The 22,181-nt window shown below is 25.5% G+C and overlaps 1 protein-coding gene across 3 annotated transcripts in view; it reads right to left on the bottom strand.

Moving 5' to 3' along the window:
• The window catches only part of LOC411919 (Wnt7 protein), a 181,017-nt gene that overhangs the window by 49,522 nt on the left and 109,314 nt on the right, over positions 1 to 22,181 (bottom strand). For all 3 annotated transcript variants that reach the window (XM_016912433.2, XM_006557224.3, XM_016912435.2), the window contains exon 2: positions 19,242 to 19,462. In XM_016912433.2, the coding sequence (XP_016767922.1) occupies positions 19,242 to 19,462 (221 nt within the window). The remainder of the gene's footprint in view (positions 1 to 19,241; positions 19,463 to 22,181) is intronic.

The following is a 22,181-nucleotide window of genomic DNA, read 5'->3' as shown; positions in this document are numbered from 1 at the left end:
AAACAACTTTTTGTTATTATTTTTATTATTAAAATTTTTTTATAAAAAATATAAAAATATAATATGAAATAATTATTTTTAAAGGAAGTTTAAAATAGTAGTCAAAAGTTTAGAATAAAATATTTCATAAAATCTTATAGTAAAAAAGAATTAAAACAAATTAATACAATTATTGATATTTATAATATGAATTTCGCATTATATATATTAATAATATATATTAATAATAATATTAGCAAATAATTCGATATAACAATAACTTGCAAAATTATTCCAAATTTTTGACCAATAAATTTGCATCTCTAATTTCGTTCAATACATTTAAACTCATAAACGATCATATCCTCATAAACAAATAACATAAAATATTTTTGTAATTCATGCTTACAAATTAGATATACAAATTATAAGTCTAAATATTTTTCACTTATCCTTTTTAATCAATTTTGCATTCAATTTCTATCGTATACTTTAAAATGTATCGATCCCATCTTAGGATTCGACAAGAAAAAAGAGAAACCTATCCTATCACGAGGATCGGATTCACGCTTCCATTCCACGACATAAAGTCATCGCGAACAACGTCTACGTCTGGATAAGGGAGTATCCAAAGCTTGATTTACATCGGTGATCCCGGCAGATCTCACTCACGACTCAGTTACAATCCATTCAAATACCATCCGATGCTCTTCAAATACTCGGCAGCGTTCGCGCTTCGAGACGCGCGATAACATTTCGAGCGATCGTAACAGGATCGTGACCGTGTCGTTTTTCGATCGACGTTGTAAATCAGCCTTCAAATGACCGTGTAAACCCCCTCGAATGCGCCTCACTTCGCGCACCTTTCAATACGTTTCAATGAATCTGGACTATGTCTCTTAATGAGGATATGGACGAGAGATGAGCAGATTAAAGTCTGCTCGAAATCAATTTTCGCTGTTCGCTGTGATCGTGAATAGGGAATAGGATTATTGATTTTGAATTTTCCATGATTTTATTTTATTTTATTTTTTTTCGTCATTTCTTTTTCTTACTTTGAAGATAATGTACGAAATGTGATATAATCGAACAAGAGATGATTTTACATGTAAAAATATGTAAAAAAAGAAACAAATACAAATACTTTTTATTTGAAGCTTTATTTGAAGCGAGTAAGTCAAATTTAAAAAATTTGGAAATATGAATTTTTTAAATGAATTATTAATAGTAGATTACTTTATGTGTGAAAGCAAATAAAGAAAAATTTTTTTCGTTTTAAAATTAGAAATTTTCGAGAAAATCGAATTTTAAAATTCATTGATTATACGATTTTTTAATTCGATTTGAATTTCTTCATTTTAAAATAAGAATTTATAAAGAAAATGAAATTTTATTAATTAAATATTAATTAAGAAAGTAAATAAATATAATTTTACTATAGAATAAATATCACTAAAATTTATATTGAATAATTAAAATTATAAAATATATTTATCATTATGATATCATTTCTACTATATTTTTTTTTTTAATTAACACATTCTCTTTTTCGAAGAGAAGTTCGAAAGAGAAGCAAATGTTTGAATAGAATTTTAAATTTCTATAAAAAATATTTATTTAAATAGAGAACTGGCACTTTTAATTTCTTTTACTTTTCCGTTACTCGAATAGTAAGCATAGCAAATATTTTCCTGTATTGAATGAAAAATTTACTTTTACCAATTATCACAGAGCGTATCTTATTCACTTAGCACTATAATACACTCATGTATTAACACTTTATTACCGGAATTCTATTAATAGGTTGTTCTATGTTTGTATTTAATTCACAACCATTAAATAAGTGTTAATATACTTTAGATATATCGATTTAGGCAAAACAAAATAAAAATCATTTCTTAAATTTTAAAAAATAATAATTCATCTCATGATACGATAAAAAATGCAAAATAAAGTTTTATAATATTTATATTATTCATTAATGGACATCTTCAACAAATCTGAATATTTTGTGGAATTATTAAATTACGTTATTTTAAAATTTAAAAAATAATTTTTTTTTTAAATATTTCACAAGTAATATACAGCATAAATATTTCATATATTTTATACGAAAAGTATATCACTTTACAAAATAAATTATATCTTATTTGCTCTTATTATTTATTTATTTATATTGTTCCATACTTATTTTGAATGTTATTTCTGAGAAGTAAATTTAAATTTTTAATTAAGATAATTTTCATCCTTCCTTAAATTTCTTTAATCAATCAAATAAAGAACATAATATTAATCGAAATATATTTATCAACTAACAATTATTTGAAATAATTATTTTTAAATTATTATTTGAAATAAATTTCGTAAGTTCACAGATTATTATTAAAATCGAATGTCGAAAAAAACAATCAAGTATGATATTCGTATAGAAGCCAAAGGATAAGATAAACAACGGTAACAAGATTTATATTATCCCATCACTTGCAATCAGCCTTGAGAGGTCAATTGATTTCAGACAGTCTACAGGTAAATGTTCGCGAGAGCGCCAAGTGTGGGCCAGTCGAGTTATTTGAGACGGATAAGGGGATCGAGCAAAAACGGAAAAAAAGAAAGAAAGAAAGAAAAGAAAAGTAAAAGAGTAGCAAGGGGATAGAAAGGGCGTGAAGGCTTTCCATTGGGTTGGGAAAGATCCGAGAAGAAATTGATAAGACGATGCATTAACTCGCTACGCTGTTCGTTGACTTTATTCGAAGACAGAGGATTCTCCTTGTCTCGAAAAAGATATCTTCCTCCTTGTCTCTCTCCTTCTCGTTCTCCACGTTCGTCCTCCATATCTTTCTTTTTCTTACTTTTGTTTCATTCCCTTTCCTTTCTTTTTTTTTTTAATCTTTTCATTGGTTCGAATTACTTTGTCACTCGTGGAATAAAATTAACACTAATCTGGACCGTGTGTACGCGGATTTATGGATTGATAAGACCGATATTATCGTCAGATAAGCTATCGTGAGATATGTTGCAATTTTTAAGAAATCTTGGACCTGTTGGAATTGAAAGAATAAGTGCGTCAAGTCGTTTGGTTCTGTCATCAGATAAAATATCCATTAAACGAATAAGCATGTCTCGTGGATTTGGCGATTTTTGTATTACATATAATGGACAGTTATCAACCATGTTATCGGTTTCTGCAAACTCGTTGTTTCAAATATGGACGAAAGTCGAAATACTTGTAAAGATCATGGATATATGATATTAATACCTTGCAATTTTAGATTATTTGAACTTGTTAATTTGTGATTTATTCCAATGAAATCTTTTTGAATGATCTTTGTTAATATTTTTTTTTTAAGATTAATTTTATTTGTTTAATGATTTTTTGCTTTGATATATATTTTTTGCTTAATAAGTAAGCAATTATGCACACTTTTAAAATGCTAATTTTTAGATTATCGTATATTGTCATTTTTTTACTTATTCATTTGGTAAATTTTTTTCAAATGTTTTATAGTTTGAATTTTTAATTTTTTTATTTAATCTTCAGAATAAATTAATGAATAAATAAATGATAAATTTTTAATCGAATAAATAAAAGTAATAAATGATTAGATCAAATAATATTTGAATATGAAATTATATGTGTAAAATTATACTTAAGCTTAAGATTTTTTTTATTTTTATTAATATCATATTTATATTTTTGTATATACATACTTTTTAATTTAAAAATAAATTTATATTATATTTTTTGATTATTTGTTTAAAATTAATGCATAAATATTAATAATTTAAAAACAATTAATTAAAAAAACAATAAAATAAATTTCAATAGATAATCAAGTAATAATAAAAAAATTAAAGAAATTGAATATTTTTACATATTTATTTAAAAAAAAATAAAACATATTTATTTGTAATAATTTAAGATTATAATAATTATAGAAATTATAAAAGATATTTGTTTATAAAATTATTGTGTTTTCTTAACGTAAAAAGGAAACAAATTAGGAAAGAATTAATAAATTTTATTTCAATTTTTAGCTAATTTTTTCAACTTTTTTCAACTTTTTGAAACTGTTTTCAAATTTACACTAAAATATCAAAGAAATATTTAATTTTTGTTAATAACAAATATAATACATAATTTATTGATTTATTATTTATTTATTAATAAAAGAGTCGTTTGTCGTTTTCTGTTAGATATAAGAGAAAGAGTAATTTCGATCTATATTATTGCATAAAATTATTAAAACTGAAGCTATACTTCTTTCTTTCTTATTGCAGTTTTCAATTAACGTCATTGATAAATAAATAACAAAAAATATTCATAAATAACAAAAAATCTTTAACAAATAAAATTAATAAAATTTCTCACTTACATTATTTCGAATAAGTTTTCTTCCAATTTTCTCTTAATTAAAACATCCTATCTAGAATTTCGAAACATCCGAAAAATTCTTTGAATTTTTATCATTGTATCTTCCTTCTTAAGATAGATAGAATTAGATTATTTTTAAATTTCTAAAAAAAAAAAAAAAGAAAATCTTTAAAATAACTAACTCTACTTAAAAAGTAAAAATTACGTATACAATTCCAAATATATTAGATATATCTTTGGGACTAGACAATACTAGACGCTATAATTAAGAAGGATACCTATTATCTTATTTGAAACACGATAAAAAGAAAGATCAGTCTTCGTTTTCGGAATCGACTTCCAAATACGCGATCGGACGTAAGTAGGCAGGTAGTCAAAACTGGGAAGGCAGGGGAAAAGAATGAACCGTGGAATATAAAAATAACGACGCATCATTAGACCGAGTTGACCAACAAGGGATTTAACGAGGGAGAGTTTTTGTGCGATCCGTTGGCCGACCGAATTCTGGCAGGCAAGAATACGTACCACCTATTCCTGGAACTCGTCAATCCTCCTCGACAACGTGACTGGAACGAAATTCGTGCCGTAATTAAGAGTATCGGTTCTCGTCGATTGAATTAATAATAGATAATATTCCAGCGCAGCGAGTGGCCAGCGTAATGGATCTCTTAATTATGTCGTTTTGTTCCGACGATTAGGGGATACGATCCGCCCACGACGCAATCCGAATTCGACGCGGCGCTCGCGTGAAGAATCCTAATTTATGAAAATATATTCGAATCGGATCTCACCGGTGCCTGCCGTGTTCTCGATTAATTCCACGTGTTGGTAACCCGCCGCACTGGGATCGAACCGAAATCGGACTCGTTTCCGCCTAACAGAAGCGAATTATTTACGATCGCGATCGAATCTTTCGTGCTCGACGCGAAATTTGGATCGTTTCACTCGCCGTCTTATCTCTGGATCCGAGATTTTTTAATTTTGTATCTCGAGCGACGAATTCATTACGTTTACCTTCTTTCTCTCTCTCTCTCTCTTTCTCTTTTTTTTTCTTAACACCTTCATTGCCATAACGTCCATCATGGCTAGTGGCGATCATCGATTAGATTTTTGAGCCTCGTCTTCTGTACATGATTATTATTGATTTTTTCGTTTGCCAATGATTTTAAAATTTGTATACTGTATAATTGTATTTCGAAAATTGATAGATATTAAAAAAAATATAATAAAAAAATTGTTATTAAACAAAGTCATTGATAGGGATAAAGAACATGAGAGTAATTTTGTGAAAATGATGAGTACATAAAACAGAATAGAAATTAAGGAATGAAATATTGTTATCAGTTGTGTGATATATTTAATAAATTTTTGTAAATTTCAGATGTTGAATGGAGTGGAATAAGTATTTAAGGATTTGATTATAAAATAATTGTGTAAGTTATAATTGCAAAGAAACTGCGAGCTTTTTAAGTTCAGATTTCAATGTTTCGTTTTAGTAGATTTTTTATAATTTATCATTATATAAATGTGATTAATTCTAAGTGAAATAAACTAATGACAGTACATTTTTTCTATATTATGATTATAGGAAAAATAAATTATAAATAAATTATAAATAAATTATAAAATAATTATAAATTATAAATAAATTATAAATAATGGAAAAATAATGGTTAGAAATTAAAAGTAAAATATTTAAAATATATATAATTATCATTAAAAAAATATTTGATATTGAAAAATTTAAATATAATATTCAACTTTTTTTTTCTTTAATATTAATATTCCCTTTTTAATTTATAAATTAAATTATATCATTAAAATAACAATCACTACTATACATTAAAATAAAAATCACATTTTTATTTAACTCATTTATTAAATAAAAAATAAATATTTTAAATCTATGAACAATAAGTTATAAATTCTTAAAGATTAGAATATAATACAAAAAAATTGTTAAAAGATAAAGGAAAAGCGTCTATGAAACATATATTATAGATAATGCGCAACGAGTTAGTCTTCAATGACACGAGTAGAGACTTCAACGCTTGCATAAGACAACACAACGTTCAAAAGCATTATCTCTATTAATATAGTATTTCGAAAATTTAATAAAACGCAAGAAAAAAGAAGAGCAGATTTAATTAGTTAGTTATTTGATATTTAATACAATCATAAAAGTAGTTGTGATTATTAATCGGAAGTCACATTAACAAAAAGAAATATATTTTGTTTTAAATTAGTTTATTTTTATCAATAGTGTTAAATTTGTTAAAGATTTTTTTTAGTTTCTTTCTATGCATAAATTGGTAACACAAAAGTTTTAATTACATTTTAATTAAGTGAAAAATGTTGTAGTAAAAATCTATTTTCTTTTGTTATTTTTAATAATGTCAGACATGTTAATAAAATTTATAATATAGGAAAAAACTTCTCTCTCAATGCAATAATATCTACGAATAAAGTTCATATAAAATTCGTAGTATATATATAAACAGTATTTTGTATCTTAAAATAAAAAAGTATTTCCTTTATTCTTCTGCTATCCTAAAAAGCTACATTTCTTTTTTGTATTCTTGTACAATCTATCTTTTTATTAAAAGTTTAATAAACTTAAATAAAGTTTTTAAGAATTGAAGCAAAACTTTGTGTAAAAAATAAAAAATTTTTTTATTGCTTTTAATCTTAAAATGAAGTTTTTATGATTGTAATTAATTACATTAATAAAAGAAATAAAAAAAAGTGTTTTAAAAAATTTTATTTTAATTTATTCTTATATTCTAGAATAACGAAACTTATTAAATACTCGCATTTAAAATGCATATCAGTTTTTTCACAGATCATCATATACGATAAAATATTTCTTTAGATTTCCTCAAAATAATCTTTTGCCAATTTCATTGAAACAAAATTTTTAGAGATTAAAATTAAATTAATCGAAATTTAATTTTATAGATTCGCGAAACTTGAATTTGAAACTTTAAAAGTCCTGGAACTTTCGAAATTTTTACTAATTAAAAATATTTATTTCTCTCCTTTTTAAAAAAAAGTATCTACTTATATTTCGTAGAACTAAAATCTTAATTAATCTTAAATTCTTCAAATTCGGTAAATAATCAGTCATTCGTATTTTCATATTTTATAATAATCATGTTTTCCTAAAAAATTAAATTATTATATATTCGTATAAACTACTAATTAAATTGATGAAACCGATATCAATAAAAAGATATCTAAATTCTAAATAGAAATTCAATAATACTACATCACATATTAAATAAAAATCAATCATTAAATGAAAAAAAATTTCGAGGTTCAAAAACTTTTAAGTATTCAAATGTTTCGAATTTATGAATAATTTATATTTCATTCAGCAAGTTACGATTCGAGTATTACTAGGATCTTAGCTACAGATATTATAAGTTCAAGCGTGCATCTTCTCTGGAAATGTGTTAATCGTGCGTTTAATTCGAACGAGCTTACTCCTACGTGTTTATGAGTAGGATTATATCTGGTGCATAATGTGAACGTTTTAAGAGCTTGGAAATATCTCGAGCGCATATATTGCCATACTTAGCGTTCTACATGTTAAGCAGCCCCGTTAATTTCACTAATTAAGTTAGCGACCGTCCGAATGTTCGTTACAAATGTTATTTATACATTTTTCTTACGCATTAATTTCTCGATTTCTTATTTTCCTTCGAGAGATTTCATCCGGTGTGAATACAGTTGATATTTTCATTTTTGGTATCTTGATTTTATTATTATATTTTAATACCAGATATCTTGTCATTTCTTTTATGATAGAAAAATATATACAATAAAATATATTATCGTTTATAAAAATCTGTGCAAAATGCTATTCTATTGTTGCAAATGATTACGGAGATCTGAAATTGTTCATGATGAATTGTATTTTCCAATTATGTATTTTTATGTAAATTTGCATATGCATATAATTATGTTCAATTACAGTAAATTCACAAAACATCTCTGGAAAAGCTATAAAATTCTCTTGAGATTTTTTTTTTGAGATTATTGTATAGAATAATATATTTTCAAATATATGATATATTCAAATATAAATGTTAATTTCAAATATTTTGAATTTTTAATTGTAATTATAATGAATTTTCTATAATTTTATTATTGAATCAAAATTAATATCAGAATTATTAATAATAATTTTATTGATCATATTTAATTAAATCTAAATATTTAAAAAATGAATAGATTAAAGCTCTGAGAAAAAATTTTAGAAATTTTTGTTAATATAATTGTTAATATAAATTTTAAATGTTTGGAATTTTTAATTGTAGTTATAATAAATTTTCTATAATTTTATCATTAAATCAAAATTAATCAGGATTATTAATAATAATTTTATTGATTATGATGTTCAATAATATTTAAAAAATGAGTAAATTAAAATTCTATTATCTTAGAAAGTTCTTTTGTTGAAAATCGAAGGACATAAATGATGTATTAACATATGTAATATTAATTTTGAATTAATAATAAAATCGCAAAAGAAAAAAATTTAAATTTTTAGTTTTCAAAGTTTTTAAATTTTTGATCATTAATATATGTGACTATTTTTAAAACTAAAAATAGAAAACATTGAATAACAATTTTTTATGTTTCGAAATAATAGCTTTAAAAAATATATATATAATCTTTTATATTTTTATCATCAAACTTCTTTTTATTATTATCTTTTTTATTAAATCTAATATACATAAATATTTCAAAACTAAAAAATGTAATATTTTATTAATTTTTAAAGGAAAATGAAAAAAGAAACTTATACGTACATCATGTATTGATTATTTTCATAATAATAAATATCCTATATTTTGTAATAAAAAATAGTTACATAAAATGAAAAATATTTAAAAAAAATTGTTATATACATATATCTTTATATATATTCGTAATAACAAGATTTAATTGTTTTGTACAATATGATATAATATAATATTTGAAACAGTTAATGCATATAGCTACTTGGCAAATGTGTATATAATGTACATATACATTATGATACAAATAGCAAAATAAGCAAGCAGAATAAAATATTTTAATGAATAGAAATTGTTTTTCTACATTCCTTCCATTTTCCTTCTTCTTCACAAAAAGAAATTGCTTTCTTGCTTACTTGATTACGCATGTTTCTTCTTATGCTTTTCAAAAGTTCCTTTCCAAAGGCATCAAGATTTTTACAACGAATGCTATAATGATACAACGAGAATGTCTTAATAAATGTTTTCCTCCCGATATCACGGACCAATGGAATTCATAACTCGTTAAAGCACGAACGACGTAAGCGAATGACCGGATGAACAGTCAAGTTTTTGCACGCAACCGGCGGTGTGAGTATGTGTCATCCTCCTTTGGGATCTTTATTCCAGATGCACTTGCGTGTCTAGATTGGCTGGTGATTATTTTTTTTTATCAAAGAAAAAGTAATTGGAGGGTGTTTTAAAGTTATATCAAATGATGATTGTTTACAACATTGAAGGACAGTTGTATTTTTGACAGTTTCTGATTTATTACGCTTAATATACTTAAAAAAGTTTTATGTTGCGATGTAAGGTAAATACAGATTCCAATAAAAAAAAAAAAAAACAAGCGATTTACTACAATATTTTCAAATTGTGTTCGATGTAAAAACAATACAGATTATTATGCTCCATCAATCATACAGATCAACATACAGATTCGGATTTGTTCAAATGTTTGACATATAATAGAAAATGATATTTTTTATTAATGAAACAATAAGTTAAATCAATTAACAAATTAAATTGATTTAATAAAAAGTAAAGATATTATATATTTTTATTTAGAAAAAATAATGATTTTTTATATTTTGGAAGATTGTTCTAAATTTTAAAAATTCATTAAAAATTCTAATAAAAATTATTTATGTATCAATTTAATAATTATTAATTGTCTAAAAAAATATATTTTTTTTAATTAGATAATATCTACTTTTCTAATGTTAAATCAAAGCAATAATTTTGTAAGTAATTTTTTAATTTCCTTAAAATGATTAGATATGAATATATCTATTATATGTTGATGCAATAATCAATTGTGATTCAAGACTCAAAAGAATTTAATACTCTTCTTTAATAGAGGAATTACTTTTATAAAATTATTTATAAAATTATTTATATAAGAGATAATTTAAAAATTAAAAAAATTTACTTATATAATATTTAAATATATTATAAAACTTGTTCTCTCTTTCATTCTTATTCTTTCTTTTTTTTTTTCCCTTTCTCATTTTCATTCTCTCTTTTTCTCATATAGATGTAGAATTAACATTTAACATTTAGAATTGATTATAAAAAAATTGCAAAATTTAAAATTCAGTTGATAAAAATTTGAATTTTACTTAATTAATTAAATAGGCACGTAATGTATCTCACTTGATTCAAAAGAAATATACCGACTAGAATAGAAATAATATTAATATAAATTAATTATGAATATAATAATGAAATTGATTCAAATTTAATTATACAAAATCCAAGATTTCAATATAATTCATTTTCAAAATAGACTTAAAATAAATACATTGCAACTTCAAGTTGTTGCAATCTAAGAAATCTTCCTTCTTATTTAAAAACATTTTATCTTTCTATTCCATCAAATATACGAATCCGATGATCGAATCCAAACCATGAGATCATTAATCACATTTGGGATCACATTTCTCTCATACGGAAAGAAAATCCTGCAAAAATTTACTATCGTTCTAAAATCGACCCTCGATCGTTCCATCCGCAGAATTCAAGAAGCTCGGGGAAGGGAGGGGAGTTCGATTGTATTCCATTTCAATGCACCATGTGTGACAAACTACCGCTTTGCTTCTTCGTCGATCGTAAATCTCCAACTGAATTTTACTTTCTCGATTTTTCCCACGTCGAGGCTTAATCCGGCGCGTTAATCATGAAAAATCGCGGTGCACGCACACCTATCCGTTTTTCATAATATAAACGGCATCGGGACACGGTGAATGCAGTCACCCCCTCCCTTCACCCCTCGTCTTATGATCGTGTGCTTATGGTTTTTAATACCGAGATGACAAATACGCCGTATTTAGCGATATTTATGCGAGCGGATCATGTCAGCTTCCGCTGACTGGACTATTCGGATTATCTTGTCTCCGAGAAATATCGCTTTCGCCGTTTGACGGTGCGCAACCTGCCGTTAACTATCCTGTCGCGTGGTATTAAGTTACTTTCCAATGACGGAAATTAACGGAGGAAACGACGTACGAGACGTTGAGGAATGAATGGAGAAGATTTAGAATAGTACTCTATCATTCAGAAGAATTTGATCTTTTATTGGCAAAGGAAAAAATATTGTTAAACGTAGTTAATATAGGTATTCAAATTTAATTTGAAAATTGAGCAAGTTATTTGTAAACTGTATACATGTTATAAGAAGAAATGATTTAAAAATTTTGAATGTTGTATTAATATGTTGTAATTAATTAATAAACAGAAATTATTCAAAGGTGCATGGAATTAGCTAATTTTTTGTGATTGAAAAAAATTTCAAATATATTTCCTATTCGAGAAATAAAAGTTTTCACGTAATTTTATTATTTTTTTTTCGAACTACAGAACCTTTCTGATTCTATTTGTAAACTATAGACAAATTATTATTTTGTATATATTTAAAATAGAATTATATTGTTGCGAACATTGTTGTGAAACATTATACTCAATTTGAATCATAGTTCAGGAAATAATAAGATGACCTTCTCTCTGTTCTTCAAGAAAATATTAAATTAATTAAATGTCAGAAATTTTTCTGCATCGATTAAATCTGATGTTTTTGAGATTGTATTGTTCTTATAATATAATATTTTAAAAACAGTTTCAAAACAGGATGCAAAAATTATAATAGTCTTTCCATAGTTTAAATTTTATTAATGTATTATGTATTAATAAATTTATACAATCCTCGTGTAACACGAATGTTTTTATCAATATTTCTCTAATTTTAGATTTCATTCATTAATTAATCACGTATAAAAAATAATATTATTAAATTATAAATAAATAAACTAATATAGAAAATAAAATGTCGCGTCACAATATAATTCTTGATTCATTGATTGATTAACTCCTATAAAAAAATATTAAATTACTATTTTCTAAAATATAATAAACACATACAAACTGAATTTAATTTCTTATTAAAATTTATTTTCGTACAACGAAGATAATTAATTTAAAAATATTTTTCTCTCTCTTCCCCTTACTTTTCTCCTTCTCTCTTTGTTAACCTCTCAATCTCAGAAAAAAAACTTCCATTATCGTAATCTTTGTAACCATATACATTTTCGACCTATACACAAAATTCGTACGATTTCACCAGTTGAAGCGTTCCAAGCCATATCCTCCCGACGCTCATCATTCCCCCCTCCCCCTCCTCTCTCCCTCCGCGCAGAAATCGAAACCTTTCCCACGTGTCCGGCTGAAATTTGTTAAGTCCTCGCGTGGGCGGCCGCAGAGGCATCCTGCGCGCCGCTTTTTCGCCATTCTCTCTTTTTCTCTCGCATCACGCAGAAGAAAGAGAGAGAGAGAGAGAGAGAGAAAGAGAGAGAGAGATAGCCACGGCACAAGGTTGCGTCGACGTTCCCTTTGCGGGCCGGGCATAAGTTATACGCGTATTATGCCGCTGCCGGGCAGCAGGCAGCATCACGAAACGGTAACACGAGAAACCGGACCCGCTTCTAACGCACACGAGCCCGCTTTTGTGGGTGTAGGAAGCGTCTTGGCCCCGTGGTCGTGGCCGTTTTGTCGATTTCCACACCGATAAAATCCACGCTACCGCGAGCCACCGTTCCTCTATCTCGGCCGGTCCTCGAATACGCCTCTAATCCTCGTAAAAAACGTCCGCGATCCGGACCAGGCAATCACCAGGCCGACCCAACGAAGAGAGCGCCCATTACACCCTTGCCTTCCTAATTTGAAGCTTTCAGCTCCGGATTTCAGCCTCGCCGCGGGAATCGTCGTTTTCACGTGGTTATTGTTCACGTGCATCGCGAGTAACATAAGAGAGGATAAGAGGTTGAACGATGATGGGCACGAGAGTGAGAGAAGTGATATGAGTAAGGGGGAGGGTTGAGATGAACGTTCGAGATTGTTTCGGTCTTGAGATGGGTGGAGAGATGATTTTTATCGAGAGGATTTTTCTTGCAGTTTGAGACTGATGTATGATTGCAATTGGAAGTTTAAGATCGAGGAAGTTTAAAAATTTATTAGGGATGGTTAAAGATGAGAATGGGAGAGGGAGGAGAGGAATGGAGTACGTTAAAATTATTAGAAATTACTTGAATTATTTTCATAAAATAAATATTTTGAATGATAATTTTTTAATACAGACATATAAATACTATTTATGTATTATTTACATTCGAATTTAATATAAAATATTTAAATTTCTGTTTAGATTAATACATAGCAATAAGCATCGAAGATATGCTATACTTTTATTTTTTTCTCTTTTATTACTTAAATATCGAGAAAAGATTAATTTTTTTATACATATCGTTGCAGCATCCGGCTGGCATTCGTTTTCCTATAATGTGTCTTTATATACAATTTTCACACTAGTTACAATAATTAAATAATTTATAATTGTTTTTTTTACATAAAACTAATTAATTCACTAAACAATACAATGTTTTTGTAAGGAATAGAAAACAACATGTTCGTTCTGCACCGTATCCGAAACATGACTCTGTTAAATCAATGTTGTCGATATCAATGACTATCGATTATTTCCTGTGACGCGTGTTTATGTTTGTCATGACGTTTCATACTGTGACTTGTAACAATATATTAAACAGAGTTTCGAGTTTCAAGTTTTATAAATACACATTATTAGTAAACCATTCATTGCATAGAAAAATAATTCAGAAAAAAAATTAAATAATTTGATGTATGTATAATAATTTAATTTTTTTTATAAATGAGAATATCTCAAGATACATTTTCTTAAATGGAATTTTATGATTTTTACTGCTGAATTGATGGGACTTGTTACTACAAAAATGTATCAAGATATTTATGCAAATAATTTAGAGAAATATTTTAATTTGAATTTTATGAAATTTATTGTATGAAGAATAAGAAATAAAGTAATATTCATCTTTTCATATTTAAATATATAAATTTTATAAACTTTAAGTTAAAATATTTTCTAAACTGATATTTCGACATAAAATTTTGTACTTTTTTGTAAGAAATAACGAATTATATCGATTAATGTACTAAAAAATCATATGATTCTTTAAAAATCTTAAAAAAATATATATTATCATCACTTTCATGTAATCTTTATGCTTTCACTTACAGTGAAAAAATTATTAAGCAAATAATATAATATTGTATTACAATTATATTAAAATTAAGAACTTATTTAAAACATTATTATTAACTTACATTATTACTATGTTGGTTTTAAAAAATATATGTAAGATATTACGAGCGTGAATCAAAAAGTAAGTTCTAGGCATTTTTCTTTTGTACATTAAAGATATTATGTATTAAAGAAATTTTTAATACTAAATTTTTAATTATTTTAAAATTATATTTATATCTTCGATTGGTTTATTTTTCGTTTGTTATCAATTGTAAAATATATCACTTCCATACTTTTACTGAAAGTAATGTCTTGAATTGAAAATTTAGATTTGTTTTTTCTAAAAAAAAATATTCAAGTGAAAATGTGATAACAGCTCAGTTGATATAATCTTTGTAATTTTCAAATTTTTAGATTAATGAAAAAAAGTTTTTAAAAGTGAAAATACAAAAAAATTTTAAATGTAAAAATGATTATTGCAAGTTGGACAATAATTTTTCAACGATGCAAAAGAAAAACTGATATCGTGATAAATCAATAAGTATGAAGATTGCAAAATTCAATTATATTTTCAAATAATAAAAATAACTAATTTCAAATAATAAAAAATTAATTAAATATTGAATATTTATTTTTGAATATTTTTAAAAATATTTTTTAATATAAAATGCAATTTATTTTTTATTATTTTTCTTCGTATTTTTATATGTAATTATTATTTTAAAAGAAGTTTATTTGCAAAATTCTATATTTATTTGAAGAAATAAAAATATTTTTTTTTCTTTTTTTTATTTTGAAAATTTATTTTCCTCAATTTACATCAAAATGAAATTTATAATTTGATATTATTGAAGAAATTTGATATCATAAAATTGAAATTTTTTTTATTTCTACTCATTTGTTTTTTTTTTAATGATTAAATATATAGAATGTTACAGAAAAATATCTAACAATGCTTTTATTTTAATTTTTTTAATGAATCTTTATATAATGGATTATAATTTTTCTAATATTATGTTCGTTCGTCATTAATTTCTGAAGAATGAATAAATATCAAATTAATATCTAGAATCAATTTTTTCAATAAAACTTAACGAAAGAAAGGAATAATTGATTTTTAGCCTCAAATTAGAGTTGAAATAAATAAATATATATATATATATATTTTTATGCAATTGATGTAAAGAAGAGATAAATTAAAATTATTCTCAAATTATCCTTTTTGTATATAATTCATATAATTCATTCATTTTTAACACAAATATTTAAGAATAAATATATTCATTTCAATAACATATTATTTATATAATATTTATTTTTAATATTATTCTTAATAAATATCTTTCTTAAATATTATATGAAGTGAATAGAAAAGCTGAGAAAGATGAGAAAAAAATGAAAACATCTTTCTCATGCTATGTCACTTCAAGTCATTATATGCCGCAACAGGAGTGGGAAACGTGTCGAGTCATTCGGTTTTCTGAAAAGATGGAAACAAATTACAATTATGCTCGAGGCAGAAAAGTACATATTACGATGCGTTCGTGATAAAGGGAATTTCAAGTTTACACCGCAGGATGCGCGGCATTGTAATTTATCATTCCTATACAAGGAGCGCAGCGGGATTCGAAGTAAAACTTCACATCGTAAAGAACGGGGAAACATCGATTTAACAGATATAAACTTATTTCATCGTGATGTTATTTGTTACGTTTTAGTTGAATTTGTACTAGTCAATGAAAGGTATGAAATTATTGGTTAAGTTTTAGCTATTCTTAGTTATTCTAATGAATATGGAATAATATGAATTATCAATTGAAAATTGATGGAGAAATTGGAATAATAACGAGGAAAAAGATTGATAAGATATCGGATTTTGAAAGTGAATACATACAATCAGTTTTAAAAATCTTTATCTCACAAGATAATTCATGTATCTTGAAAAATTTGATTTTAATGAAAATTTATGTGTATAAATTATAATACATTATACATAAAGCACATTCCATATAAAAATTTTTATTTTTTTTATTATAATTTTTCCATGCTTTGTATACAATTCTTGAAAATATTTTTTTGTAATGGATGACAGACTAATCCTGAATAATCTATATTTCAAAATTTTTTTTTTCTTTTCGAATATAAATAAGTTATATTTATAAAATGAAAATAATATTGATACTTTAAGAGATAATTTATTATTCTTTCCAAGTAATATTTCATTAATAAAAAAATTGCTCCATATATAATCTAATATAATCTACATATACTCAAAATGTTTTATAAAAAATAGAATTATTCTTTTAATAGCATAATTTATTAATTAAACTTTCATAATGTATGTACGTTATGATGTTTGTAATTGATTTATGTATGTTTAAATTCGGAATAAATATAGATGTTACGAAACCTTTTTTTTTTAATTATAACTTTCTTTCAAATTTCTTTCAAATTTGCTGTACTTTTATAAAAAAATTAATAAACAAGATAAATAGAATAAAATAATAGACATCGTAAAATAAAAATAAAATGAAAAGTATAAAAATAATATAATAAATAATAAATACAAGAATTAAATAAATAAGAAATTAAAAAGAAATAGAGGGAAAATAATATTAAAATAAATTGGTAAAGTAATAAATCCTTTCAATCGATATTTATCTAACGAGGAATGTATTTCAAAATTAACCCAACATATTTAAAGATATTCCAAATTTATCCTTCTTTATCTTACTCGAGTAACACGAATCTATACCCCTAAAAATTCTTTTCTGAATTGAAACGTACAAGTATGCGAAACCTACATCGAACTCCAATAATTTTTTCTTCGAAACGTTCAACTTTCAAAGATTTATTAATACGATTTCAATATCAAATGATTAACTATCAGACAAGTTCGGTTTCACATATAGATATAGAATATAAATTAATAGACGACACGGTAAAAGATTGGAAATCCTTAATGAAAAGACCATTAGTATGGTAGAGAAATGGCCGACTAATAAAACACGGGTCTGACATCAGGGTCATTTATCTCCTTTAGTTTTGTAACAAATCCATATACGTGCACGTAAACGATGCGATTAAACAGTTTAACGCCGTTAATCGAAGAAAAGCTGGCTTCTTCGGTTAATGGCACTAAATTGATTCTTTGAATTTTATTTCGTGGAAACTTCTCTAATACGTATGCAGATGAATCTGATTTGATAAAAGGAATTATTTGATTGAAAATTAGAAATCTTGCTTGTAATTTCTCTGATCTAAAAATGTTAGTATCTTAGAAACATAAAATTTAACACGAAATACCGTTTTCATTCTTTGATAGAAATTCAAGATTGATAAATAAGAATTATGTCATTATAACGATGTAGAAGATATAAAATGTATGATATAATATTAATTGTATAATTATTAAATATAAATAATATATAATGATAAATTACTCAATAATTAAATATAAAATATTTTAATATTAAAAAATATTATAGATATTTACAAAAAATTTTGTCCATCTACAAAAAAAGTTATTTGATTCTCGAAACAAAATAAATATAGTGATTTTTTTTAAATCATAAGTAATTTATTCTGTTTCATTCTTTGGATTTATGAAAAAAATTTTATTTACAAAACTTTAAAAAGTTATTAAGAGAGTCATAATATGATATAATCTTCTTTTTCTGAAATTTTAAAATTACTTTCATTTTTTTAAATAATAAATGCAAATAAGATTTTATCATGCAAAATTCATGCAATTCGTATAAATTATTGTGTAAATTATATCCAGTTTTTTTTTCTTCATATATGATTTATATATAGCATTAGATTTTTGATAAAAATTAAAATACTAATATAAAAATATTACAATTTTTAAATATATAAACAATATAATCTTGACATATTCTATAAAACAACTAAAATATATTGAAAATTCTTATGTATGAAATACCTGTCCTAAGTTTAATAAAATATTTATAATTTAACAAAAAATTTTAGACAAAATTTTACAAGCTAATAATGATGATTTTAGAAAATTTGTTTCATATGTTTATATAAAAGTTAAAAATCAAATTATATATTTACGCATTTTCTTAAGTCCAACAACTTCTAGTCTTCTACTATTTTTCTTATGGCAAAGATCGAATTCTTCATTCATATTTATAGTCACATACAGCCATTTATTCAACTGAAACAAATAGCATTCCGCGATATCTCCTTTCGTAGCGTGCGAAATTTTTGCAAACAAAATTTCTGTGTAATCTCAGAAAAATAACGGAGATAATCAAGACGATTAAAGTTAGCGGCTTACCCTGTATGCAACATACATCCAGTAGGGCAAGGCGGCACCACGCTCGAAATACCAAAGATATTCGCATCCATTACCGCTTGCACGGCCTTTTAGAGCGCGTTGAACGCGGAGATAGGCCGGCGTTAAACGCGGCGGTCCTTCACGGTATAATAAATAGCGGGCAGGCCGCGGTGACAGGACAATCCTTACCTACTACGACCACGTGGCCGAAGACCTGATCGTTCGCCACGTGGGAACAGTTCCAACGGTGATGTCTGAACTGATGCCGGCACTCGCGAAGTCCCAGTTCCGCGCCCTCTCCAACCGCGGGCATCGCGTGCGGCGCTTTTCTGCACTGCTCTCGTTGACTCTTCGCCAGGCCGGGAATACGGCCGCAGACGGCAGCCCCGATCACCATTGCTCCGACCACCCTGCAATTCAGTAATTTTCGCTCTGTTTTAATGCGCTCTTCAATTGTCGATCGATGGGATTTTTTCTTTTTTTTTAAGTTTAAGTTTCTTAAATGAATGAGGATAAATTGATTTTATAGAGATGATTTTATATCTGTATAAAGAGAGATGAAGTTATATGAGAGAAATATTGTAATGTGAAATGGAATATAATGATGGAAATTAATATTAGTAAATGGCAATCCCAATTATCATTGTTTCGATCACTTTATAATCAAATGAATTTCTCTTTCCTTTAATGCTTCCTTCTATTGTTATTGAATTTCTTTTAAAAGTTTGAATTTTTTTGAAAGAATTAAGAAGGATATTTTTGAAATATCTCAGAATTTAGTAATTCGTCATATGTTGTAATGTGAAGTATACTGATGCAAATTAATATTAGTAAACGTAGTGAATTATTGTTATTTTGATTATCATTCTGTAATCAAATAGATTTCATTCTCGTTTAATGATTCTTCTATTATTATCGATAAGATTTTTGTAAAAAGTTTGATATTTGAATTTCCCTATGTAAGCATAACAAGATTTCATAGAAAAAGATTAAGAAGATGAAAAAGATTGAGAGATTCATTTATGATATGAGGATTATTTTAAAATAAGAAATTTTTACTAAGAAATAATAATTAATAACTGAACTAATAATTAAAATAATAATCTCAAATAAAAAATTGAGATAATTATCTTGATAAATATTTTTATATATTTTTAATAATTGCAAAAAATAAGAAAATTTTAAAACTATCGATATGATATATTTAGTAGCTCAATTGATAGAACATAAGTGTTGAAGTGTTATTAATGACAATAATGATTGATATATTATTATGCAGAACAATTGAAGAACAAATTTTTGTTGACATCGCAATTCAAAATAAATTAAAAATTTTCTCTTTCTTGTATTATCTTATATGCTTTAGAAAAAATTATTGTTGCAGGTATAACAATATAAATTTTAATGATACTAAGAATAAGTTCAATTTATGAAATTTATTATTGAGCAATAAGAAATAGAGAGATAATTTTATTTTATTAATTCCTTAAATTCTAATTAATAAACTTAAAATTCAAATAATTATTTATTTAAATACATGTAAAATATTGCATAAATTCTGCATATATTAAATTCGTTTCTCTATAATTTATCCATCGAAGCGTTATTAATGTCTTTTACATGAATTTCATTAAGCAACTGTGATTCTATACTAAAATTAATCCCAAGTTTCATAAGCATTAATAAACTATAATATATGTATACTCCCGCACATTCACAGAAAAAAAGGAACAAATAACATATTTCCTTAATAAAAAATAACCATGATTTAGTAAATAAGTTTCCGAGATTTGAGATAATTATATTTGAAAAAAATAAAGTTTAAAAAATTATGATTCATATATCAATATCAAAATATATTAAACATATAAATATTGCGTAATATCTATATCTTCTTATTAAAAAGAAATTCTTTGCTTTATATTAAAATATAAAATTATTCATCTTACGAACAATTTTTTTATTAAATTCAATCCATCATCTAAATTTATGTACCAAATTAGTAATCTCTATAAATCTACCCTCTCCCTTCCCTCTTTTCCAAAAAAAGAAATTTTTAAAATTAATCACCATCGAATGAATAATGAATAACAAAATCAAACGTGGAATTTCCCATTTCAAAAATTCGCAATTCGAATTTCTGATTCTCGATACGAAATCAATTTAACCCGAAACGTTATCACCATCTGAGATATTGCAGGCCTCGAGTGGATTCATCGTGTACCATTTAGCGTGACAGCGACATTGAGAGATCCAGAAACGACGATCGGCAGTAGTGGGCCCACCTGATCGTACGACGAATTAAATCTCGATAAATTCGAACGTGTGAAAGTATGGAACAAGCGTGTCGACGAGGAATCAGCGGCGTGGTCGAGCGAGCCGACCCGTTCATTAGCATTTTAAGCTCTCCTGGTTGTCGTCGTAGTCGTCGTGCTACTTCGATTCCGGTGGTATATACGTTACACTTCGCCCTGCATGCGACGAAGGCGGTAAGAAAATTAACGACGCGACGTCACGATCTTTCTTCTTCTTCCTCTTCTTCTTTTTTATTCTATGTTCTGGACGAGAGGCTTGCCTTATTTCTTTTTTATTGGTTCTAAGGAAATTCGCGGATTCTTGTAATTATATTGTATGATTTATTGTGAACAAAAAAGTCTTTTGGGAAAGTATGAAAAAAAATTCGTGAAGATTTTATTATACGAATTGATTGATAATAAATATTATTTATGTAAAAATGTATATATTTATAATATATATGTTATTTTATTAAAATATTTATATTTATATTTATTTATATATTCTTTTATTTTGAGCCATAAAATTTTCTTAACAATATTTATATTATATTTATGAATTACGGATCTACCAGACGTATAAAAGCTAGATGTTATCTTAAGGAGATTTATCAATCTTGAAAAATTTTAATGAAAATTTTGTAGAATATAATGAATTATGCACAAAAAAAATAATCTATTCAATTTCCAAATTTTCATCATTTTCTCATATTTTTGTATAAAACTTTAAAAATATTTTTTACAATTAGATAACTTATTACAAACATTACTTTAAAATTTTCAAAATTTTCTATTTTTTTTCATTACAAAGTTATATATATAAAAAAAAAAGAAA

Source organism: Apis mellifera, linkage group LG5 (assembly GCF_003254395.2).
Source record: "Apis mellifera strain DH4 linkage group LG5, Amel_HAv3.1, whole genome shotgun sequence".
NCBI lineage: Eukaryota > Metazoa > Arthropoda > Insecta > Hymenoptera > Apidae > Apis > Apis mellifera.
Note: the sequence above shows the minus strand (reverse complement) of the source record. Positions and strands in the feature narration are given on the sequence as shown.